The following is a 19,711-nucleotide window of genomic DNA, read 5'->3' on the forward strand; positions in this document are numbered from 1 at the left end:
GGAGGAAGAAGAATTCACTTTGTCTGATTTGTTCAATCCCTTTCATTCTAGGCAAGTAGTGGAAACTAACAATGTATTTGTTGAAATGAAATGAACTAGATATTTCCTGTAGTTGTTAAAGCCAGCTATATTTCAAAGTTGTTGAAGTCTGCATAATCAGTCTGAATTAGAAGAAACTTTTTAACTTTTAATTTTATGTTGTTTACCAAGGGTTCAAAGTAAGCCAAACTTCAAAACAGCCGTTCCTTTTTAGAGGGATGGTATCACACACCAAACGTTGATTTCCAGTGTCTTTACTGGTAGAAGAATAATTGGAGATAATCAAAGTTAAATAAAACTGGTACTTGTAGTAGGAGAAATAGTAACTTTTCACTAATTTGAGAATCTAAGAAACATTAGCTACATAAATAATAAATATCACATAAAGTATTAGGTTGGTACAAAAGGAATTGCAGTAAAATATTAGCAATGTTCTTTTTATTAAGCTGGGTGATAGGCATGTGGGTGTTTATTCTTCATGTATTTATACATTTTTTATATATAGCCTACTTCATAATAAAATTGGACATAAAAAATAAGTAGTATGGTTGTGCCATAATTCAATGCCAGTTTACAAATTCCATTTTGTAGTTAAGACACTATTTAGAGTTTATGTTGCTGTGACTGCTAGTTAATTATTGCTTGAACAGTGTATTGGTCAAAAAGTCCCAAGTGCATATAAGACACAAAGGCTCAGCTGTACGTTTCCCCTTGTGATTCTTTATAGGGTCGAATAACTCATTATGTAGTCAAGCTCTTTAAGAACACTTAAAGCTGTTTGCTACATGAAGGAAGGCACTACTAGCAAGCCTGATTGTGCCACTGTTTCTTCTGGGTATGCTAAACTTCTGAGGAAACAACCTTCCTCTAGAATTCATATTCCCCAAGATTGTCAAAATGTTTGATGATTGTGTTACTGGTAAATGTTTTTATGCATATCTCTTTGAACATTGTCAGTACTTAGTAAATATTAGACCATCAGAAGGAGCACATGCTTTTAAACACAAGTTGGTACCTTAGTGAATTAAACTACTTTCCTGCTTTGGTTATTTTTCATCCTTTGCAAAGACTGTAAATTTAAGAAGATCATGCTTTTTGGCTCACTCTGTATTCCAGGCACTTCATGAAATGCTATTTCTGTCTTTATTTTTATTCTACACTGTTACACTAGAGGGTATACCTTCTTTCAGTGAAATCCCCATGCTATCCAAGGATTTCATTATAGTGTATGCTAACATCAAAACATTTTTGTTTGATTTAACAGAAAACAAGCAACTAGTATACAACTGAAGGAACCTCTCCCATCAGGAATAGGAGGCATATGGTGTGTGTAATAAATAGTCTCTTAGAATGACTGAGTTATAAAACTGTCTTGTTCTTGGTTATGCACATTCTTTCTGATGTGAAGCTGTCCCACATCCCTTTCCTTCCATTCCTTCAGTTGGCATCATTGGAAACACATTGATTGAGAGGACTAGAAACAAGTAATTCTAATAGGGATGGTAACACGTAACAGCATGGCATTTTCAATCTTTACAGATTTTCCATTCTCTATTAGAGGAATTTATCCTTCCCCCATGAAAATTTACCCATACTGAACTTCATATTATATTATTAATTTTTAAAATGTAGCATGGGCAATGAAAAGTTATGTCACTCTATTATGGCCAGAAGCTACGCGCCAGAGTTAGGAATACTCTGAGAAAAGACATCAGTTCTTCTTGAGCAGTTTGGAAAGTGGACAGTTAACTAAAAATTTTATTTTTATAAATATCCATAGCCAGTTAGTCATGTAAGGGATACCTAACTTCTTGCTGCACATTGTCTGAATGGATAGGCTCACAGGCAAAGTTTTAGTATTCTTATTCTCTTTATCCTTTTTGTCTCTCTTTCTCCTTCCACCCCCTCACATACACAAACACAGACACACACACACACCACACATACACACATGGATGCACTTGCGCGTGCACATGCATACACATTTATTGAGTAACTCTGAACGTTAATGATATGACAAAGGTAGATCTCTGAGTCTTGATGAGTAATCTTTCTTATGGAATGAAAAATGCTGATTATATTTCTTATTTTTATATTTTTATCTCAAATATTTTCCCTTTATTTTGTTATTCTTTGTTTATAGATACTCTGGCCCTCTATTCCAATCATGTAGGAACAACATACTCTTCATCATGACGATATCATCTAAGAAAGAATATTTTGCAGAAACAACAATCAATGCATAGCACTGTAGGCTAAGCAGCATGGCAGCACTAGTATTTGGGGGGATTCTCAACCTTCAGTAAAAAGCAGCAAGCATAGGGGGAAATTAAAAATAGTAACTAATCATATCAATAAACCTTTTTTAAGAATTCTAACAAAATAACACATTTCCGTCTTTTTAGCCTCTGTGTTCTATGCCTGAGAGTACTGAGATAATGAAAAGACCAAAGTACTGCAGCAGTGACAGCAGTTATGATAGTAGCAGCAGCTCTTCAGAATCTGACGAAAATGAAAAAGAAGAGTACCAAAATAAGAAGAGAGAAAAGCAAGTTACATATAATCTTAAACCCTCCAACCACTACAAATTAATTCAACAACCCAGTAAGTCAATTTCTTCTAATTTAGATGTTATATAAAGAATTATGGAACTGAAATTATTAAACCCAGTAAAAGGTCCTTGGGCCAAATGTACTCTGTTGTGTGTGAGGAGACCTGGATTCCATCCCACTTCCTTCCCTAACCAGACTCGGGCACATCCCTTAATCCCTTTCAAGATCTGCAAATAGAAAACGAAAGGGCTGGATTAAGGATCTATTCTTTTATATTTCATCGTTTTTGTTAGGTGCCAGATTTTTGCCTGGGTTTTGTAAAATGTGCCTCATGGCTGATCTGATGATTATGTGTCTCTTAAGCCAATATATTCTCTCTCATTCAATTTCTGCCTCTCTACTTCCTTCACCCACTTTGTTTTATACTATCACTTATTATATATTTTTCAAAAAGTATGTATATCCCTAGGCATCTGACTTGAATGTATCTGTAAGTTACATAATTGTGAAATAGTTGAAGTTTTGTTCCCTCCCATTTTCATCACGGGTGAGTACTTAAGTCAGGGCTTATGATGCATAGGAACTACTTAGGATAGCAGCCAACCAGCTGCTCCATCCCCTTCCTTTTCTGCTTCCTTTTCTCTCCTTCTGTCTGTATTTCTTTTTACATTCTCTCTCTCTTCCTTTGTCTCTTCTTTCATTTATTCTTCAATTCCAAATGTGCAATATTGTGTCTGTGATTTTTCTTTCATCCCCAAATGTCCAGTGTGGGATTGCTGTTTGCCTAGATTCAGTTGGAAAACCCCTTCCTAATGCTGCCTCCAGTCCAGGACTTATCTGAACCCTCGTCTCTCATATCTCAATTTGCCTCGTGCTCCACTGTCCTAGGGTTCCACTAAAGGAACCAGCTCAATAATGCAGTGAACACAATTCTGAGCCCTTTCTACCCTCAGCAGTGTATTTAATATGTTAACTTCCCTGATAATGTGGATGTTTTAAAACTGGCCTTAAACACTTACGGCAAAATGCGTGAGGAATAAAGAACCAATAGATGAAGCTTTTAGAGGAATGGTCTTTGTTTATATGTTATTCTCTAAAGAAACATTGCTACTACTTCATATCTTTCCGGGTTTATGTCTTTGGAGGAGAATTAATGTATTGTGTTCCATTTCATTTATTTATTTACTCATTCATTTAAGAAATGTTTATTGAGCACCTGTTACACAGTTTGTAAGCTATTTCATCATTTGCTTCCGTTTTTCTTAAGGATTCCTGAAATACTTTCAGTGTGTCTTTGTGTAAGTATGGCTCTGTGTTGATTTTAGAAGCTGACATTTTTATGCCCAAATTTGGTCAGTTTTTAATTCCCTTTCCTATTAGCTGATGTGTAACTCCCTAATGGCATGAACTGATGGGGGATGAGGACAGGTTAGGGAAAATTTGCTAACATTCTTATAACTCTGAGATTGTTCTTTGTTCTCAGACCAATAGGTTAACAAATTGATATCAGACAATAGTGCACTAAAATATACAGATTTTTAAAATGTTTTTAAGTATGAATTTTCATTTGAAATCTAGCCTGATTTAATTACGTCTTTTTTACTAGTTATATTTTATTTTTATATTCACGAGAAATTGTAACAAGTCTTTCACTTTGTGTTTATTCTTTCTTTAATCTTACATTAAGGAACATTTCAGCCACAAATCCTACTTGCGTTTTGTCTTCAGAGTGATGCTGATGATCAAGGACAAAATCCAGATTATGCGTAACACTTTCTCTTGTATATAGTTTGAAAAATTCAAACTTATTTCAGCTTCAAAGGGATATGCAAGTTACAAAGATTTTTTGTGAACCTACCCAAACATCATTGGCATGTCTAGCTACTTATTCTATCTGAATTTCTAGCATGTGTAGGCAAAAAAAAAAAAAAAAAAAGAAGAAAAAAAAGTAATCTGTGATGATTCAAGACAAAGGATATTTTCCTTCTGCCCAGTGATCAGGTTATATACAACCAAACCATTACCATAACCCCTCAAAGGGAGTAGGACTACAGTGCAGTTACAAGCACATGCCTTGGGTATTTTCTTAGTATAAGTTTGCTCTCGGCGCACATTAAATATGTGCAGTTCTTTGTTAAAAAAAAAAAAAAAAAGATTGACCAGTGGTATGTTCCTCACATAGCCCTTCTCTAGAAATATAGAAGCAGTGTCATTTTGAAAAGCGGTGACAGTTTCAGGTTCAGAAGGAAGTTAATCATTGGAACAAAGAGAAGTTTTTAAAAATCTTTTATAGCTTTAATAAGTATACCTTTTTGTACTCTCCAAAATTTAATTTAGAAGTACATCCCTAAATATAAAGCTTATGTCTATTCCCTTTATAAAGGTTTAAATTTTTTTTCAAAAGCTAATGAAGAGAAATACTTGGGTATTCAACCTGGCTTCATGTGAATTTTACTAAATTATTTAATTAATGAAGATATATTCCCCAAGCAGAGAAAGAATACAGAACAGAGGATATATAGACCATAGGCACTGAAAAACAATAAAAATATTGATAGTATTGAGTGATGATCTATTTCCTTGTATCAGGAGTCAAAATTTATCTGGAATAGTTGGTTTTCTTTATTAGATGTTCTTAATATGCATTGGGGAAGATATTTTATGGTTTCTCTTAGATATTTCTTCAGATAACAACCCTATAGCTCCATACATTTTTTTCTTTACTTAAGTCTTTTTCTATTGGAATTTAACCTAGTTAAAAAAATTATTTACTCTTGTGAATTAGAATACTCTCTGTTCAGTACTACTCTTTATAATAACCAATTCTATATTTAAACTCCGTTAGGATAATCTGTATATTTTTCTTTTGTTTTATTACCGTTTTTTTTCCTCATGGGTTCTAAATTCTATAACTTAACCTATTTAGCCTGTACACTCTCTATACTCCTTTCCAGCGCTCCCTATGAATCTTGCTGTAAAATGTTCAATCTCTAACCTATAGAGAGATTCTTGTGAGTGACCAGTCAAATCTCAAGGGATAGTGGATAGCATCTGGTATTATAGAAAAAGGGAAGACACTGGAATTAGATAGGGTCAGGATTGAAACCTGATCTTGACCACTGTCTTGCTGTATGACCTTGAAAAAGTTCTTTCTCTAAGCCTCTGGGCAATGGAGATCCCTACTTCAGAGGGTTTCCATGAGGACTAAGATAAAAGTGTAGCACTTAGCACAATGCCTGGCTTATAGAAGGTGCTCCATAAATGCTAATTTTCCTTTTTCTGGTTCTCTTATCTCATGTTTTGAGGATGTAACATTGAAGGATTGTTGATAGTATTATTCCCACAAGGGCCATTTTTTATACATCACAGGGGTTCTTCTGCAACAAGTTCACTGTTGTTGAAAAATGTATTCCAAACTCATATTCTCTTGATGATGCCTATGCTTTGACATTTATTGCCACTTTACTACTAGCTGCTATAATCTTTAGTTTATATAGACTTCATACAGTGAAAAACTTGTGTTAATACTGCTACTGTAGTATCCCTCTTCTCCATCACTGATAGGCTCCATAAGACGTTCAGTCAGCTGCCCTCGGTCCATCTCTGCTCAGTCACCTTCCAGTGGGGACACCCGCCCATTTTCTGCTCAACAAATGATATCTGTGTCACGGCCAACTTCTGCATCTCGGTCACATTCCTTAAACCGTGCTTCCTCCTATGTGAGGCATCTGCCTCACAGTAATGATGCCTGCTCTACCAACTCTCAAGTGGTAGGTCGTCTGTTTTGCTCTTTCAAGATTACAGGGAGCTCTGTACTCAGGCAAAGGGGATCAGATGAGAGGAGGACAGACTGAACCTCAGATCCTTTCCATAATTCAACTCATGACCTCTTGAAATTTGATTATTCACCTAGCTTAGCCTACAATTTAGTATGACTCTTAAAAAGTGCAGACTTCACTCTATCACAGAACTCAAAGATGAACACTGAGAAGAGCAATATTTTATTTTCTATTTGCTGATATAGTAGGATAATATTACTGAAAATTACCTGAGGAAATGTATGGTTTTGCAGTGTATTATGCAATCTATCTTTAAATTTGAGGAAATTTGGAAAATTTTACTTAATGGGACAGTTGATTAATAGGTTAAAAAAATGATAAATTCTCCTTAGAACACTTAAGTACAATGTTATTTATAATGTGTTCTGTATGTTAAATTAACATAGTATTCCCTTGTTAGCATGAATCCCAGAGATTTGGTATTGAGAAAGTAGTGAATTTAGTTTGTAAGAAGGCTTACTTTTAGATGCTCAAATAGATAGCTCTGACTACCTTCACATAGACTAAGGATTTATTTAATTTGCTTATTTAATATGGATCGTGTTTCCAAAGGGAAGTCAGGAAATATAAGTGAGTGAATTTCACTTGGTAACAATGAATTTTTTTTTCTAATCAAGAAAAATTGCCTAAGGTATATGTAGCAAATGAAACTGACCAGGAAGTCCTTTTTAAGTATTTATATTTTTATTTTAGTACTTTGAGCCAAATAAGTATAACCTTGTGGAAGTGTGAAAGACACTCTTGGGATTCATATCCATTTAATCCAAAGAATTCACAAGTGTAAAAGAAAATTTTCTTCCTTTTTCATTGTTATTGTTTTCAGTTAAAAGTGCATCATTTTTACCTAGAAATATCTTTCAGATTATACTGGCACAATGAAATAAGACCCCCTCCAAATATCTGTATTCTTTCAAATTTAAGAGTGAGTCTTTGCGGCAACTGAAAACAAAAGAACAAGAAGATGATCTAACAAGTCAGACCTTATTTGTTCTCAAGGACATGAAGATCCGGTTTCCAGGAAAGTCAGATGCAGAATCAGAACTTCTGATAGAAGATGTGAGTATCTGATGTATCTAAAATGCCAAGGAGCTGGTACCTTTTTATTCTTCTTAAAATATTAGAATTTATTTCCGAAGGTATTATGCTCAATGACATAGTAAATTTAATTGATGTTCTTTTCAACCTCTACTAGCTTTAGAAAATGCAGGGGTTTATTTTAATTGTTACAATTCATGAACAGTGAGATCAGATTATAATTAGCAGTGCAAAATATCTTTTAGTATATAGTGCTATTTTAATGATAAGTCTGCTTCATCAAGTGAGAATAATTAGTGTTAAATAATTATTGTTCTTAATGATTAATCAAATATCATGTTAAGCCTGCTGCTATAAAGATTTAGAAAGAACTAATATGGAATGCGGTATGATGAAAAATGTGGGGCTGTGGCATAAAATGTCAAGAATATTCGAATGTGACACCTTGAATGTCACATTTTTGGGGTCAGATTTTTGAAATGACTAATGCTGAGCTGTGTGTTTTTCTGGTTACATACACATGTGCACCACCCAGTGGAACATTCTAAAATGTCAGAGGGTCCTAAAATTCACATTAAAATCAGTGACTTACTCCTAATTTAGAAAGAGGGTCCAAGTTATTTCAGATAATTTTGGTGAAAGAGCATTTCTTCACGCAAGATTACATTTCTTCATTCAAACATCCTTTTCGTTCCTTCAGTAATAGAACCTTGTTTTTTGGGGGCCACATGTGTATTTATAAATACATAAAAATGTATTTTGGGCCATATATTTTTTTACAAATACAATTTTATAAATTTTATATATATATAAACACACACATATATATATATATATATGTGTTTTTTTTTCCAGAGGAGAAGGCACCATCTAGTGGCCAGTTATAAGATAAAAACTACAGCCATGCACTTGGCATTTTCGGTTTTTAGCATATACTTTAGACCTGTCTAAAGTAAGTGTGTAGAAACAAAAAGCAAACAAACAACAATAAAAGAGACTTTCTTGCTGAAAAATACCCATAATTACAATTTATATTATGTACTGATGACACAGTCATAAGCAAAGCCCCCAATTATTATATATTTTGTTGTTATATATATTTTTAAAAAGTGAAAATGGTAACTTGTTTGCAAGCTAGGTGCTACTTAGTTACATCAAAGGAAATGAAAGAAAGCATTGGATGTTAAGTATTATGCTAGATGTGCTTTTATTTACATATGTCATCTTATTTGATAAAATTTTCTACATATAGCTAATGACTTTGTAGCACTTTATTTTATATATTTCTTAGAGACATTAGTTATATCCCATCTTTTTGAATCAGGTAGAAGAAAATTAAACAATTGGAGAGTAAAACTAATATTTCTGACTATCATGATTGTTCTATAAAGAATATATATAGGCTTATATAATTAATAAAATATAATTAATAATTATAGCAGACATCAAATTGTTTACTGTGTGTTCACTATATGTGGTAAATATTTTAATCTGTTTACTACAGTATATATTACAAGACTATATATTCAGAAGTTTTGCAGACTTGCACAAAAAACAAAACAAAGTAGAATTCTCATTTTATATAGGCTGCCTTCTAATGCATTATTCAATATTTTATTACTATGAATGATGTCATAAATCAGCCTCTAAAATACAAATGAAAAATCTATGTCTTGGATTTCTTGCCAAATCTTATGTGCCTGAAGACATTTGACTTTCATTCATTGGAGATTGGTTTTTGTTTTTGAGACAGTGTCTCACTCTGTTGCCCAGGCTGGAGTGCAGTGGTATAATCTCAGCTCACTGCAACCTCCACCTCTTGGATTCCAGTGATTCTTGTGCCTCAGCCACCCAAATAGCTGGGATTACAGGCCTGCACTACCACACCCAGCTAATTTTTATATTTTTAATAGAGATGGGGTTTTGCCATATTGGCCAGGCTGGTCTTGAACTCCTGGCCTCAAGTGATCTGCCTGCCTTGGCCTCCCAAAGTGCTGGGATTACAGGTGTGGGCCACAGAGATTGTATTCTTAATACAAGTAGAATAGAAAGCTTTGGATGTAGATGACTTCTTTAATTTGTATTAGAAATCTTTGCACATGTCTTTTTATGAAAGTTGGCATTATTTGTTGCAAGTAATATTATAGTGCTTTCATTACACAAATTAATTTAAAAAATGGGTTTCAACCTGTAAATTTCTTAATGTTTCTCCTTCCAAACAGATCATCGATAACTGGAAGTATCATAAAACCAAAGTGGCTTCATATTGGCTCATAAAATTGGACTCTGTAAAACAACGAAAAGTGAGTAATGCTCAAAAACAGTTTTTTCCTCTCGGATTATGTATTAAGCTAGGATCATTAAGCCAAATTCATGGACAGACTGTATATTTGCTCATTTGTTTACTCATTTCTTCAACAAACCCTTATTAAGTATCTATTATGTGTCAGGCACTCTTCTAGGTTCTGAGGATACAAAAGTGGATTTTAAAAAATCTATGCTTTCATAGAACTTACATTCTAGTTAAGATGTCTGATAATAAACAAATGTGTAATAGAATGTAAGGTAGTACAGTCAGCCTTCTATGTCTGTGGGTTTCACATCCATGGGTGCAACCAACCAGGGATTGAACATGTTTGGAAAAAAAAAGGATGGCTTTGTCTGTGCTGAACATGTACAGACTTTTTTTCTCTTGTCATTATTCCTAAGCAATACAAGAGTGTAACAACTATTTACATAACATTTACATTGTATTAGATATTATAAGTAATTATAAGTAATCTAGAGATGATTTAAAATATACAGGAGGATGTGCATAGGTTATATGCAAATATTCCACCATTTTATATCATGGACTTGAGCATCCATGGATTTTGCTATCTGGGAGTGGGGGTCCTGAAGCCAATCCTCATAGGTGCAGAGGGATGACTGTACTAAGTACTATGAAGAAAAATAAATTGAGATAAAAAATAGAGGGAAGGTAGTATTTGAGCAGAGACTTAAATGAAATGAGAATCATGCTATACAGATATCTGCAGAGACAATGTTTCACGCAGAGGGAAGAACAAATGCAGAGATGCTGAGGTAGAAATTAGTTTGATGGGTATATGAAGCAGAGCAAGTCACCATTTTATTTATATATTTATAGGATAGTCTGTTTTAGCTGGAAAATGGTGAGTGATGGAGTCTTGGTAAGAGATAAGGTTGGACAGATAGGGAGGACCTAGATCACAACTTTATAGGCTATGGAAAGATACTGGGTTTTATTCCAGTTGATGAGGAACCACGGGAAATTTTGAGTAGAGAAGTTACATAGCCTGTTAGAATTTAAGCGAATCATGAGAACTACTTGTGGAGAATAGAACTGGGGGAGTGAGAATTTGGCAGAATAGAAATAGGGACCAGCTAGAAGGTTTTTAGGGTAACTGAAGCAAGAGCTAACGGGTGCTTAGCTAGGGTGGTAACTGAGTGGATGGATGCTGGAGAAAGAGGGGGAGGGTTTTGCTGTTTCTGTTGTTTCATTTTATTTTTATTTTGACCATGTTGATGTTGATATATTGATTGGACATCCAAGTGAAAATGTTGAGTGTGTAGTTGTATAAGAGTTTTGAGTTTAGGGCTAAGATTGTATATGGTGAACAAAAATTTAGGAGTCTCTGAGATATTTAAGGTGTCAACTAGCTGAAACTACCTCGAGTTTCAAGGACTGAGGCCTGGGCCACTCCTACATGTAGAAATAAGAGACATGGGGAGAATCTATCAAAGGGGACTGAGAAGGAGCAGCCAGTAAAATGTGAAAAAACCATGAGAACTGGGTGTCCTTGAAGCTAAGTACAGAAATTATTTTAAGGACAGAGTAATCAATCGTGTCATGTGTTGCTGACAGAGGTTGTAAGCTGAGCACTAAGAACCGACTGTAATTTTTGGCAATGTGGATGTTAGTGATGACTCCAATCATAAATTTAGAGGGGTAGTGGGGAGTAAAACTTGGAATATGTACAAGAAGAAGAAAAGTGGAGGGCAAAACACCACAGTTACTACAGGCACTTTTTCAAGGAATTTTGCTATAGAGGTCAAAGGGAAATGTGGTGGTGGTAGATGGAGAGGAATGTGGGCCAACAAGAAGGTTTTTTTTTTTTTTTTTTTTTTTTTTAAGATGAAGGTATTTTCAGTTTGTATGATGATGAGAATGACGTTAGAATTGAGGAATGGCCCAGGAAAGAGAGGTGATAAAAAGTTCTTGAGTAAGTAAGCTGTGAGAGGGGGAGGGTTTTCCTAATCAAGAGCATTTATTCTAACAGGGGGGAAGGCAGGCGCACGGGAATGTGGTGGAAAATGGGAAAGTTTTCTTCTGGTTGGGGAGGGCTTCTGGAGATTTGGGGAGAGAGTATAAGGTACATAATGGTTGTCTTGGAGAGTGGAAGAGTGGAGTGGCCAGCACCGTGAGGGGCCCATCAACTGCACTGTAACATTGTTTTCTGGGAGATAGTCTATTTTAGTAGCGGAGTGAAGTTGTCGAATTCCTTCAGTAATACAAACTATCACTTGCCCTTTCTAGGAATTATCATGAATAAGCTGAAACTTGATGCTGATTACATGATAACTGTTAAGTTATATACTTTTATCTGAGTAAGCTGAACTCACTGTTGCTCATTAACTCATTCAGCAAATATTTGCTTAGTGTCCTGCCATGTGCCACGTAGAGTACACTGTTGAGGAGGGTATAGTAAAGCTGGTGACAGAGGCAGATTGCAAAACACATGGGAAGCCCTGAATATGTTTTCAAGTTGCTGACTTTGGCTTCGATTAATGGAGTTACAGACTTTTTATTAGAATTGGAACCCTGAATTTCCTTAAGTCCATATAATTTTTGTAATCTAGAAGAGAGAGAAGTGTAGATACGTTGCTAATCTAAAAAAATAGAGAGTACGATATTAATAATACAGGATAAATGTCGCATTTCAAACCAATAGAGAAAAGATGATTTTTCCACTAAGTGGTACTGAAGCAATTATCTATTTGTAAGAAAATTAAGTTGGAGCCTTAATTCTCACCATATAAAAACAAACTTCTTATGATTGCCGCTTTCTATGTAAAAAAGAAAATGTTAAAGATTTAAAAGAAAATACAAAGGATAAGTTTATAATCTTAGGAAAAGATCAACAGATTTGATTACATAAAATCTTATGAAAGGTAAAAGATATCTTAAGAGGCAGAAGTTGTGAGGGCAATTGGGTGGGGGATAGAGGAGGAGTTTGAGGAAGACAGATAAGTGTAGCACATAAAATGAAAAGTAACACTAGTGAGCCAATACCTTCTGCAAATCAATCAACAAAATAAAATTGCCTGTAAATATTGACAAATAAAATGGCAAAGCATATAGAAAGACCAAGAAAAGACAACTTATGGATTTCAGAAAGCCATTTGACATATAAATAGATCCTTGACCTTACTAATGAAGAAGAAAAAGCAAGTAAAAAACATCATATGAGCAAAAATTAATAAGACACATAATATCCAGTGATGGAAATAGTATGGGTAAAGGGGCCTTTGCTATACCATTAGAGAGAAAGATAGTACATTGGTACAAGTTTTTAGAAAAGTAATTTGTAGTATCTATTAAAATGACATGTTCATAATCTTACGAGTCAGCAAAACCACTTCCAGCATTCCATCCTACAGAATAATTGCCTGAATGTATAAAAGATTTTTGTACATGAGCATTCATCACAGTGATAAGGCATTTCCATGGAAAGAGCTTGTGAAGTAACGGTGCTATGCGTTTGTTTGTATTGAGGTAGGAATAAGGGAAAGAGGCAGAGAGTGTCTCTCCCTGACCCCAGGACCTTGCTTCGGCTGTCCTTGCTAACTAGAATACCTTCTTTACAATCTCACACACCACATATTTTGAAGGTCCACCCCCATCTCCTTCACAAAGCATCTGGAGTCCCCTACAAGCAGATATCTTTCCCTACTTGAATCTTCATGGCACTTTGTATTCAGTTATCTTATGATCTCCCTTGAGAAATTTATGGATAATTTTTTCCATCCCTCTAAAAAGCCAGAGGAGGGGTCTCATTTTGTAGTTACCTGCAGAAGGCTTTCTATCAATTTTTGTTGATTCCATTCTAGGCTCTTGTAATTCTAGACTCAATAGCAAGCTAGCTGCTTCTTTCTGTAGCCTTCTTTCCTTACTAGTTAGTGATGTTTATTTGACAGCAATAAGACAGTGCTATTCTGTTTTTTACTTGTGATGTGAGAAGGCCTGATAAACATTGATGGGATGATTTTTTTTTTTTTTTTTTTTTTTTTTGAGATGGAGTCTCACTCTGTCGCCCAGGCTGGAGTGCAGTGGCGCGATCTCGGCTCACTGCAAGCTCCGCCTCCCGGGTTCACGCCATTCTCCTGCCTCAGCCTCTCCGAGTAGCTGGGACTACAGGCGCCCGCCACCACGCCCAGCTAATTTTTTGTATTTTTTAGTAGAGACAGGGCTTCACCGTGGTCTCGATCTCCTGACCTCGTGATCCGCCCGCCTTGGCCTCCCAAAGTGCTGGGATTACAAGCGTGAGCCACCGCGCCCGGCCGGGATGATTAAATGATATGTGTGAATAATAATATTTGTGAATTGGAAGAAACAATTTCATATGTTTTAGGGTTATTATGCTCAATTGACTTTCCACATTTAGAGGAAAAATAAATGCTTGTTTATAAATTTACTACTGAGTACATATACCAGTATATCTACTTCTTTGATACTGATTTACTCTAAGAATATTTGGAGTGAACTATTTTTATGTAATCTTTTCTTCCAGTTCTCAGATGTACAACCACCTTTAAGTATTAATCATACACTGTTATGTGGAGGGAGTGGAAGGACTAATGTGAGGGGAGGAGCTTTATTACAATTTTTATACCCTGCTACTCTTTTTTTTGAGCTCCTTTGCTGCTTCTTCACTGCTTCTTCCTTTGGTATAAATCAAAGGTATTGTGTTTCCTTTGTGCTTGCAGAAAGTAACGATGTATTCTGTCTTCAGTAAAAGCTTGTTAAAGTCCCACAGTTTGCACTACCCAAACGTTTACTGTCATTCTTCTACATAGACAATTTAATAGACAATTCTATAGACAATTCTATTTTTCACAGAAAAATTCATATATTGAATTTTGGCTCTTAAAAGAACAGAAAGGGCTGATCTTAACTACAGCAAGTTTATCTTGCAAAGATGCCCAATTTTATGGACCCCTGGAAGTCGCTGAGGAGTGCTACTCCTAGGCTGTGAAAGAAGTGGAAGCCCAGGATTTAAACAGGTGCAACTTGTTTATAGCAATTTTTCTTGCTATTCTCATGATTATGGGGCTCCTTTTCTCCCTTCAACAGTTTTGTTCTTTAAGAGGCCTTCCCAAAACAGACTCAAATTTCTCAGATATATAGTGAAATGTGAGGCACGTCTGGGAAAATAAGCAGAGGACAGCTTTCAGCAGCATTCATTCTGTGATGACATTCTTTCCCTTATTCAGGTAATTTAAGACCCCTTACCCATGAGTAACTAATATAAGGAGCTTTATATTAAAAATTTACTATAAAGTTTTGTAGAACTTTCCATTTTTATAAAGTTAACCCTGCCGAAATGTATAGGTTCTTTTATCTATATTCACAAAAAGAAGCCTAACAAATATACACATCATGAATACAAATCATCAAGCCAGCCAGCAGTGCAAACCAGCCAGCAACAGAGGTATTGAACTCTAATGTAAACAGATTCTTATTGGGATTTTTTAAAAAAAATTTTGTCTACTTAATAAGTAGCATTAGAATTAATTATGTGAAATACTCAAAATTTACCCCAGACAGGAATAAGAGAAAAATATAGAGGTAATTTTGGAAATAATCATTGGAACAAATTTAAATGTGTTTAGCTGATTTATTTATATACATATATTTAATATATAATTTTTTTCTCCACCTCTTCCCTACCCGAAATTTATTTCCGATAAAATCAGAGGTAAAGTGACCAGACAGTGACTGACTGAAATATTTTTTTTTGCCTGACAATATAAGAGCTAATATAATAATGAGTCAAAGTGCATTGAAAAAATGCTTTATATGGTGAAATTAGAGAGGAAAAAGTATGTAATAGAAAGAGTTACTAGACCTCTTTTCATTACATGCCATTGTAGTGGACATCTCATGAAGCAGTATGGACTTGAGTTCAGTATTGCCTATGCCCTTTACCTTGGACAGGTGACTTCTCAGAACTTCTCTGAGGTTTACAACATTAAGTATTGAAGGGTCCTTGTGCTTAAGCGAGACATCATAAGGGAATGTACTCTAGCCTTAGAAGGGTTGCAGGCTGAAATTTTTTCATTTCTACTAAGGTTCCCCGTGTCAGACTGTTTCTCTGACATATTTTATTTTACTAAGAATTCTTCATATGGGGTATTCTTTTGTATAGAATATATAAAAATGATGTATAAAAATTGTCTGTTGGCCTATAACATGTTGATCATTTATTTGGCTATCAGTTAGAAACTTGTGCTATTGTCTTATAAAGCTAGAAACTGCATCCAAGAAACTAAAAGAAACCTGGAAATGTAGGTCAGCTGTGGAATGCAGAAGTAGATATTATAAAAATGTATTTGTTTAGAAAGCTAAGGACTTAACTAATTTACATTAGATGCATGTTAATCAGATCCATCCTTCTTTTGGCTGTGATGTCAGTCAATAATCATTGAAAAGCTTTACCAGCTTAATCTTCTGGGAGGCAGACACTAAGGTGGAATTAACAGTGAAAGTTTTTTTTTTTTTTTTTTTTTTTTTTTTTTTTAGTGGAAAACACCCAAGGAAGATAATGGGGGGAGAGAGCGCAGGTAGGCAGGAAGAGCCTTAGGGCTACAATGCAGGTCTGACTCCAGTGAATGCAAGGGAGGAGGACTGGGTAGGAAGAACCTCAGACTTTAGTGGATCTCTGAGAAAGTCGTGGTCAGGCTGATGGGGAGCCCAGAACAAAGACTGGCTGTTGAAGGGATCACAGTGAGCAGAAATAGCTCTTCACTCTTATCCCAGCCATGCTTCATCCTTGGCTGGTAACTATCTCGGGAGAGTGTAAGCATGGTTTGAATATTGCAGTGGATACCCAGTGGGGAAGCCATCAGCTAACTGCATTCTTTGAAACATGTTAATTTAAGTGGCACATCTCCATGGCTGCCACAAAGACTGTGCATGATACATTTTAATTTAACAAACATTTATTGGTTGCCAATTTTATACAAATAATATGCTAGACACTGTTAGGGATTTCGAGAGTTGTTTACTCATTCATTTATTTGCTCACTTAATCATGCATTCAACAGATATTTATTGAGGGACTACCATGCCCCAGGCACCAGTCAAGGTATGCAGGCACAAGATTCTTATTTAAGTATCTTAATTCCATTTAGAGACCATTATGGAAATATGTGTCCCACTTTTCCTGTTCCAGGATTGAGGCATTTGTGGTTATTAGCCTGTTGTAAAGCTCCGAGATTAGAATGACATACACACAGAGTCTTCCACATGCTTTCCTTTTTTCTGTTCTTGGAAATTAAAAAAAAATTATTTGCCTTCAAATTTTCCTTAATGGATGTAAAATGTAAAGATCAAGGGTATGAGAATTAAATCCTGAAAAGAACCCTCACCAGGTGAAAATGGAAATAGTTAATCTTATTTAACGTCATGTTGTGGTAACTCCATACTTGCATAATTTAGCTTTCTCCCAAGAATGCAGTTGCTTTATATAGTTTGTGAGGAATATATATGAAGTATGAAAATATAGTCATGTTGGTGGGCTGCAAAGAATGCCAGATTTGCCGAAAAGCTTATTATCTTATGTGATACCTAAACATAAACTAAGAGTGGAGGATGAAGAGAAATAACTAATGATATTAAGGTTGTACTATATTTGCATTTATTTTAGGGTGCTAAGAGATCCTTGTTTATCAAGTATTACTTCTCTAAATAGCAGTTTATTTTTAATACCTACTGCGGCTGCTTCTGCATGCATTTTGATGATACTATTTTCCATCTCTGTTTTATTCAGGCTGACATAGATGCTGTTCAGAGCTGTTCATTTTGCATCAGCAAAGATGCCTTTACCCTATAGCCATCGCTGCTGCATGCATCAGTAGTACAGCATGTAGTGATTTTAATGTTATTTCTAAACCGCCTTCACCTCGTGCCATTATTTTAATTTAGGACCAACTGTTCAGCCATATGGAGCAGTTTGTCATTCAACATCTGTATGCTCTTGCAAAATATGAATTTGTCTGTGTGCTTTATGCCTTCAAATGTGCTATATTTCATGTGGAAAAGACAAATCTTTTCATTTTATTAATGTTGTCATTGACTGACTCTCCCATTTATTTTTTCCCTTGGAGAGCTTAATGTTGGATTGGGATGCTTTTAAAAGTCATAATGTAAGGAAATGGATACCTATATTCTATAAGTTAGCCTCACTTAAGCCCACAGATAACACAAGGGCACCTTGCTGATCATTTATTTTTGTGTTTCACAAATTATTCATCTTACACCCAATTTCTTCAATCCCCAAAGCACCAGAAATCCAAAAAAGCATCACAAGTAGAACTGGCACTAATTTATCTCATTCCGGTCTCATTTCTTGCCTGCCTGGTCTGTGCTTTCTTAAAATTAGCAGGTGAGTGTTTGGCTAAAAGTGCAGTCATTGTCTCCCCATCTGTATAGCCTTCTAAACAAACTATTCCATACTCCATGGCCATAAAGGAGGGGGTGCCTAGGCAACCTTGTTTTTACACAGTGATCCCACCCTCCTCCCAAATACCATTTGACTAGAGATGAATCTGAATCTAAGAAGAGATAATGGGGTTCTCTCTAGGCTTTTGCTGCTGGCATCTGAAAAATCTAAATTGTGAGGCAGTGCTGGATGCAGTTAAGAGCATAGGTCTGGATACAATGAGCTGGGTAATCTTGGGCAAGTTACTTATCTACTTTGTGCCTGAGTTTTCTCATCCATAAAATGGGGATCCAAAATGTTTTCACGACCAAAAAAATTTTCATAACCCCTAGGCAGCAAAACCTAACCTCCCTGAATTCATTTGGTGACAATGCCCTGACAAGAACTTATGTATTGATTTTGTCTATCTCTTGCTTTGAATATTTATGTTTTTTTCCTGCAGAAATAATAATATGTATGATTATGGAATCTAAGCTTGAGATTTTTGGAAAGGGACTGTGGACCAATAGTATCTATCTCATGTTTTTGTTTTGAGGACTAAATAAGTTAATATATGTAAAAGTGCTTAGAACAGTGCTTGGCACATGGTAAGTTCTCTCAATGATTTTTTACCTTGTCTACATAGGTGTTACTTTCTTGCAAGGAATGACTCACTAAGACAGGAACCTACTAAATGATAGACCTTGTCTTAAGCCTTGGGGACCTGGTAACTTTATTACCAAGATGGGCAGAATTTACTCCCTTTATATGCATAACAGTCACCATTAATTAAACAGGAAATTAAAATAAAATACGATGATTGCTAATAAAGGAAGAACTGGGCATTAAGATATCAAACAATAGTTCAGTGGCAGATAAAGTTTCCCTTAGAAGTGGCATTTGAAGTGAAACATAGAAGTTTATCAGATGAAGAGAAAGGAGAAGACTGTTTCAGGCAGAGGAAAGAGCTTATGTGAAGACTCAGAGGAGAGTTGAGGGATTTGGGTTCCTGTTCCCTCAGTCTGTTATTCCATGTCCTCCAAATTATAGGGGTGGGTCTCCCAGGACCAAAGCTTGCCTTCTTGTGGAGGCTCCTTGAAAACTGAAAGCAAAGAGAAGCAAAGAGGAATGCATGTTCCCAGTGGTTTGCTCTGGACAGGAAGGAGAATGTGCCTAGTTTGCCCAAACCATGCCAGTCTCACCAATCTGGGAAATTGCTTCTTAGGTAGGGGTGCCTGATGGTGTGCCATGGTGCCTGCAGATTTTTCCATCTCCATATTGAAGAAAACATTAGGAATGGAGCAGAAGCCTTCCCCATCCCTAACTCCCTGGCTCCATTCTCAAGTTGCTGCTTTTAGTCATGTATGGGCTAGAATATGGTATTGTCATGCTATTAAAATTCCCTCTAAATTAAGAAAGTATATGCAGAGTAGTGGTCAAAAGAATCTCCTCTAAGTAATGCACCTAGCACATTGTTTGGCATAGAGCAGGTGGATGATACATGTTAGTTGCCCTTGAAGTG

General features: G+C 35.7%; 1 protein-coding gene across 1 annotated transcript in view; it reads left to right on the top strand.

The window, feature by feature from the left end:
* Positions 1-19,711, top strand: part of TTLL7 (tubulin tyrosine ligase like 7) — a 136,525-nt gene that overhangs the window by 89,571 nt on the left and 27,243 nt on the right. Inside the window, exons 15-18 of the mRNA XM_003260247.4 lie at positions 2,445-2,643; positions 6,156-6,361; positions 7,352-7,486; positions 9,688-9,768. Of these exons, the coding sequence (XP_003260295.2) occupies positions 2,445-2,643; positions 6,156-6,361; positions 7,352-7,486; positions 9,688-9,768 (621 nt within the window). The remainder of the gene's footprint in view (positions 1-2,444; positions 2,644-6,155; positions 6,362-7,351; positions 7,487-9,687; positions 9,769-19,711) is intronic.

The sequence above is a fragment of the Nomascus leucogenys genome, chromosome 12, assembly GCF_006542625.1.
Source record: "Nomascus leucogenys isolate Asia chromosome 12, Asia_NLE_v1, whole genome shotgun sequence".
NCBI classification, from domain to species: domain Eukaryota; kingdom Metazoa; phylum Chordata; class Mammalia; order Primates; family Hylobatidae; genus Nomascus; species Nomascus leucogenys.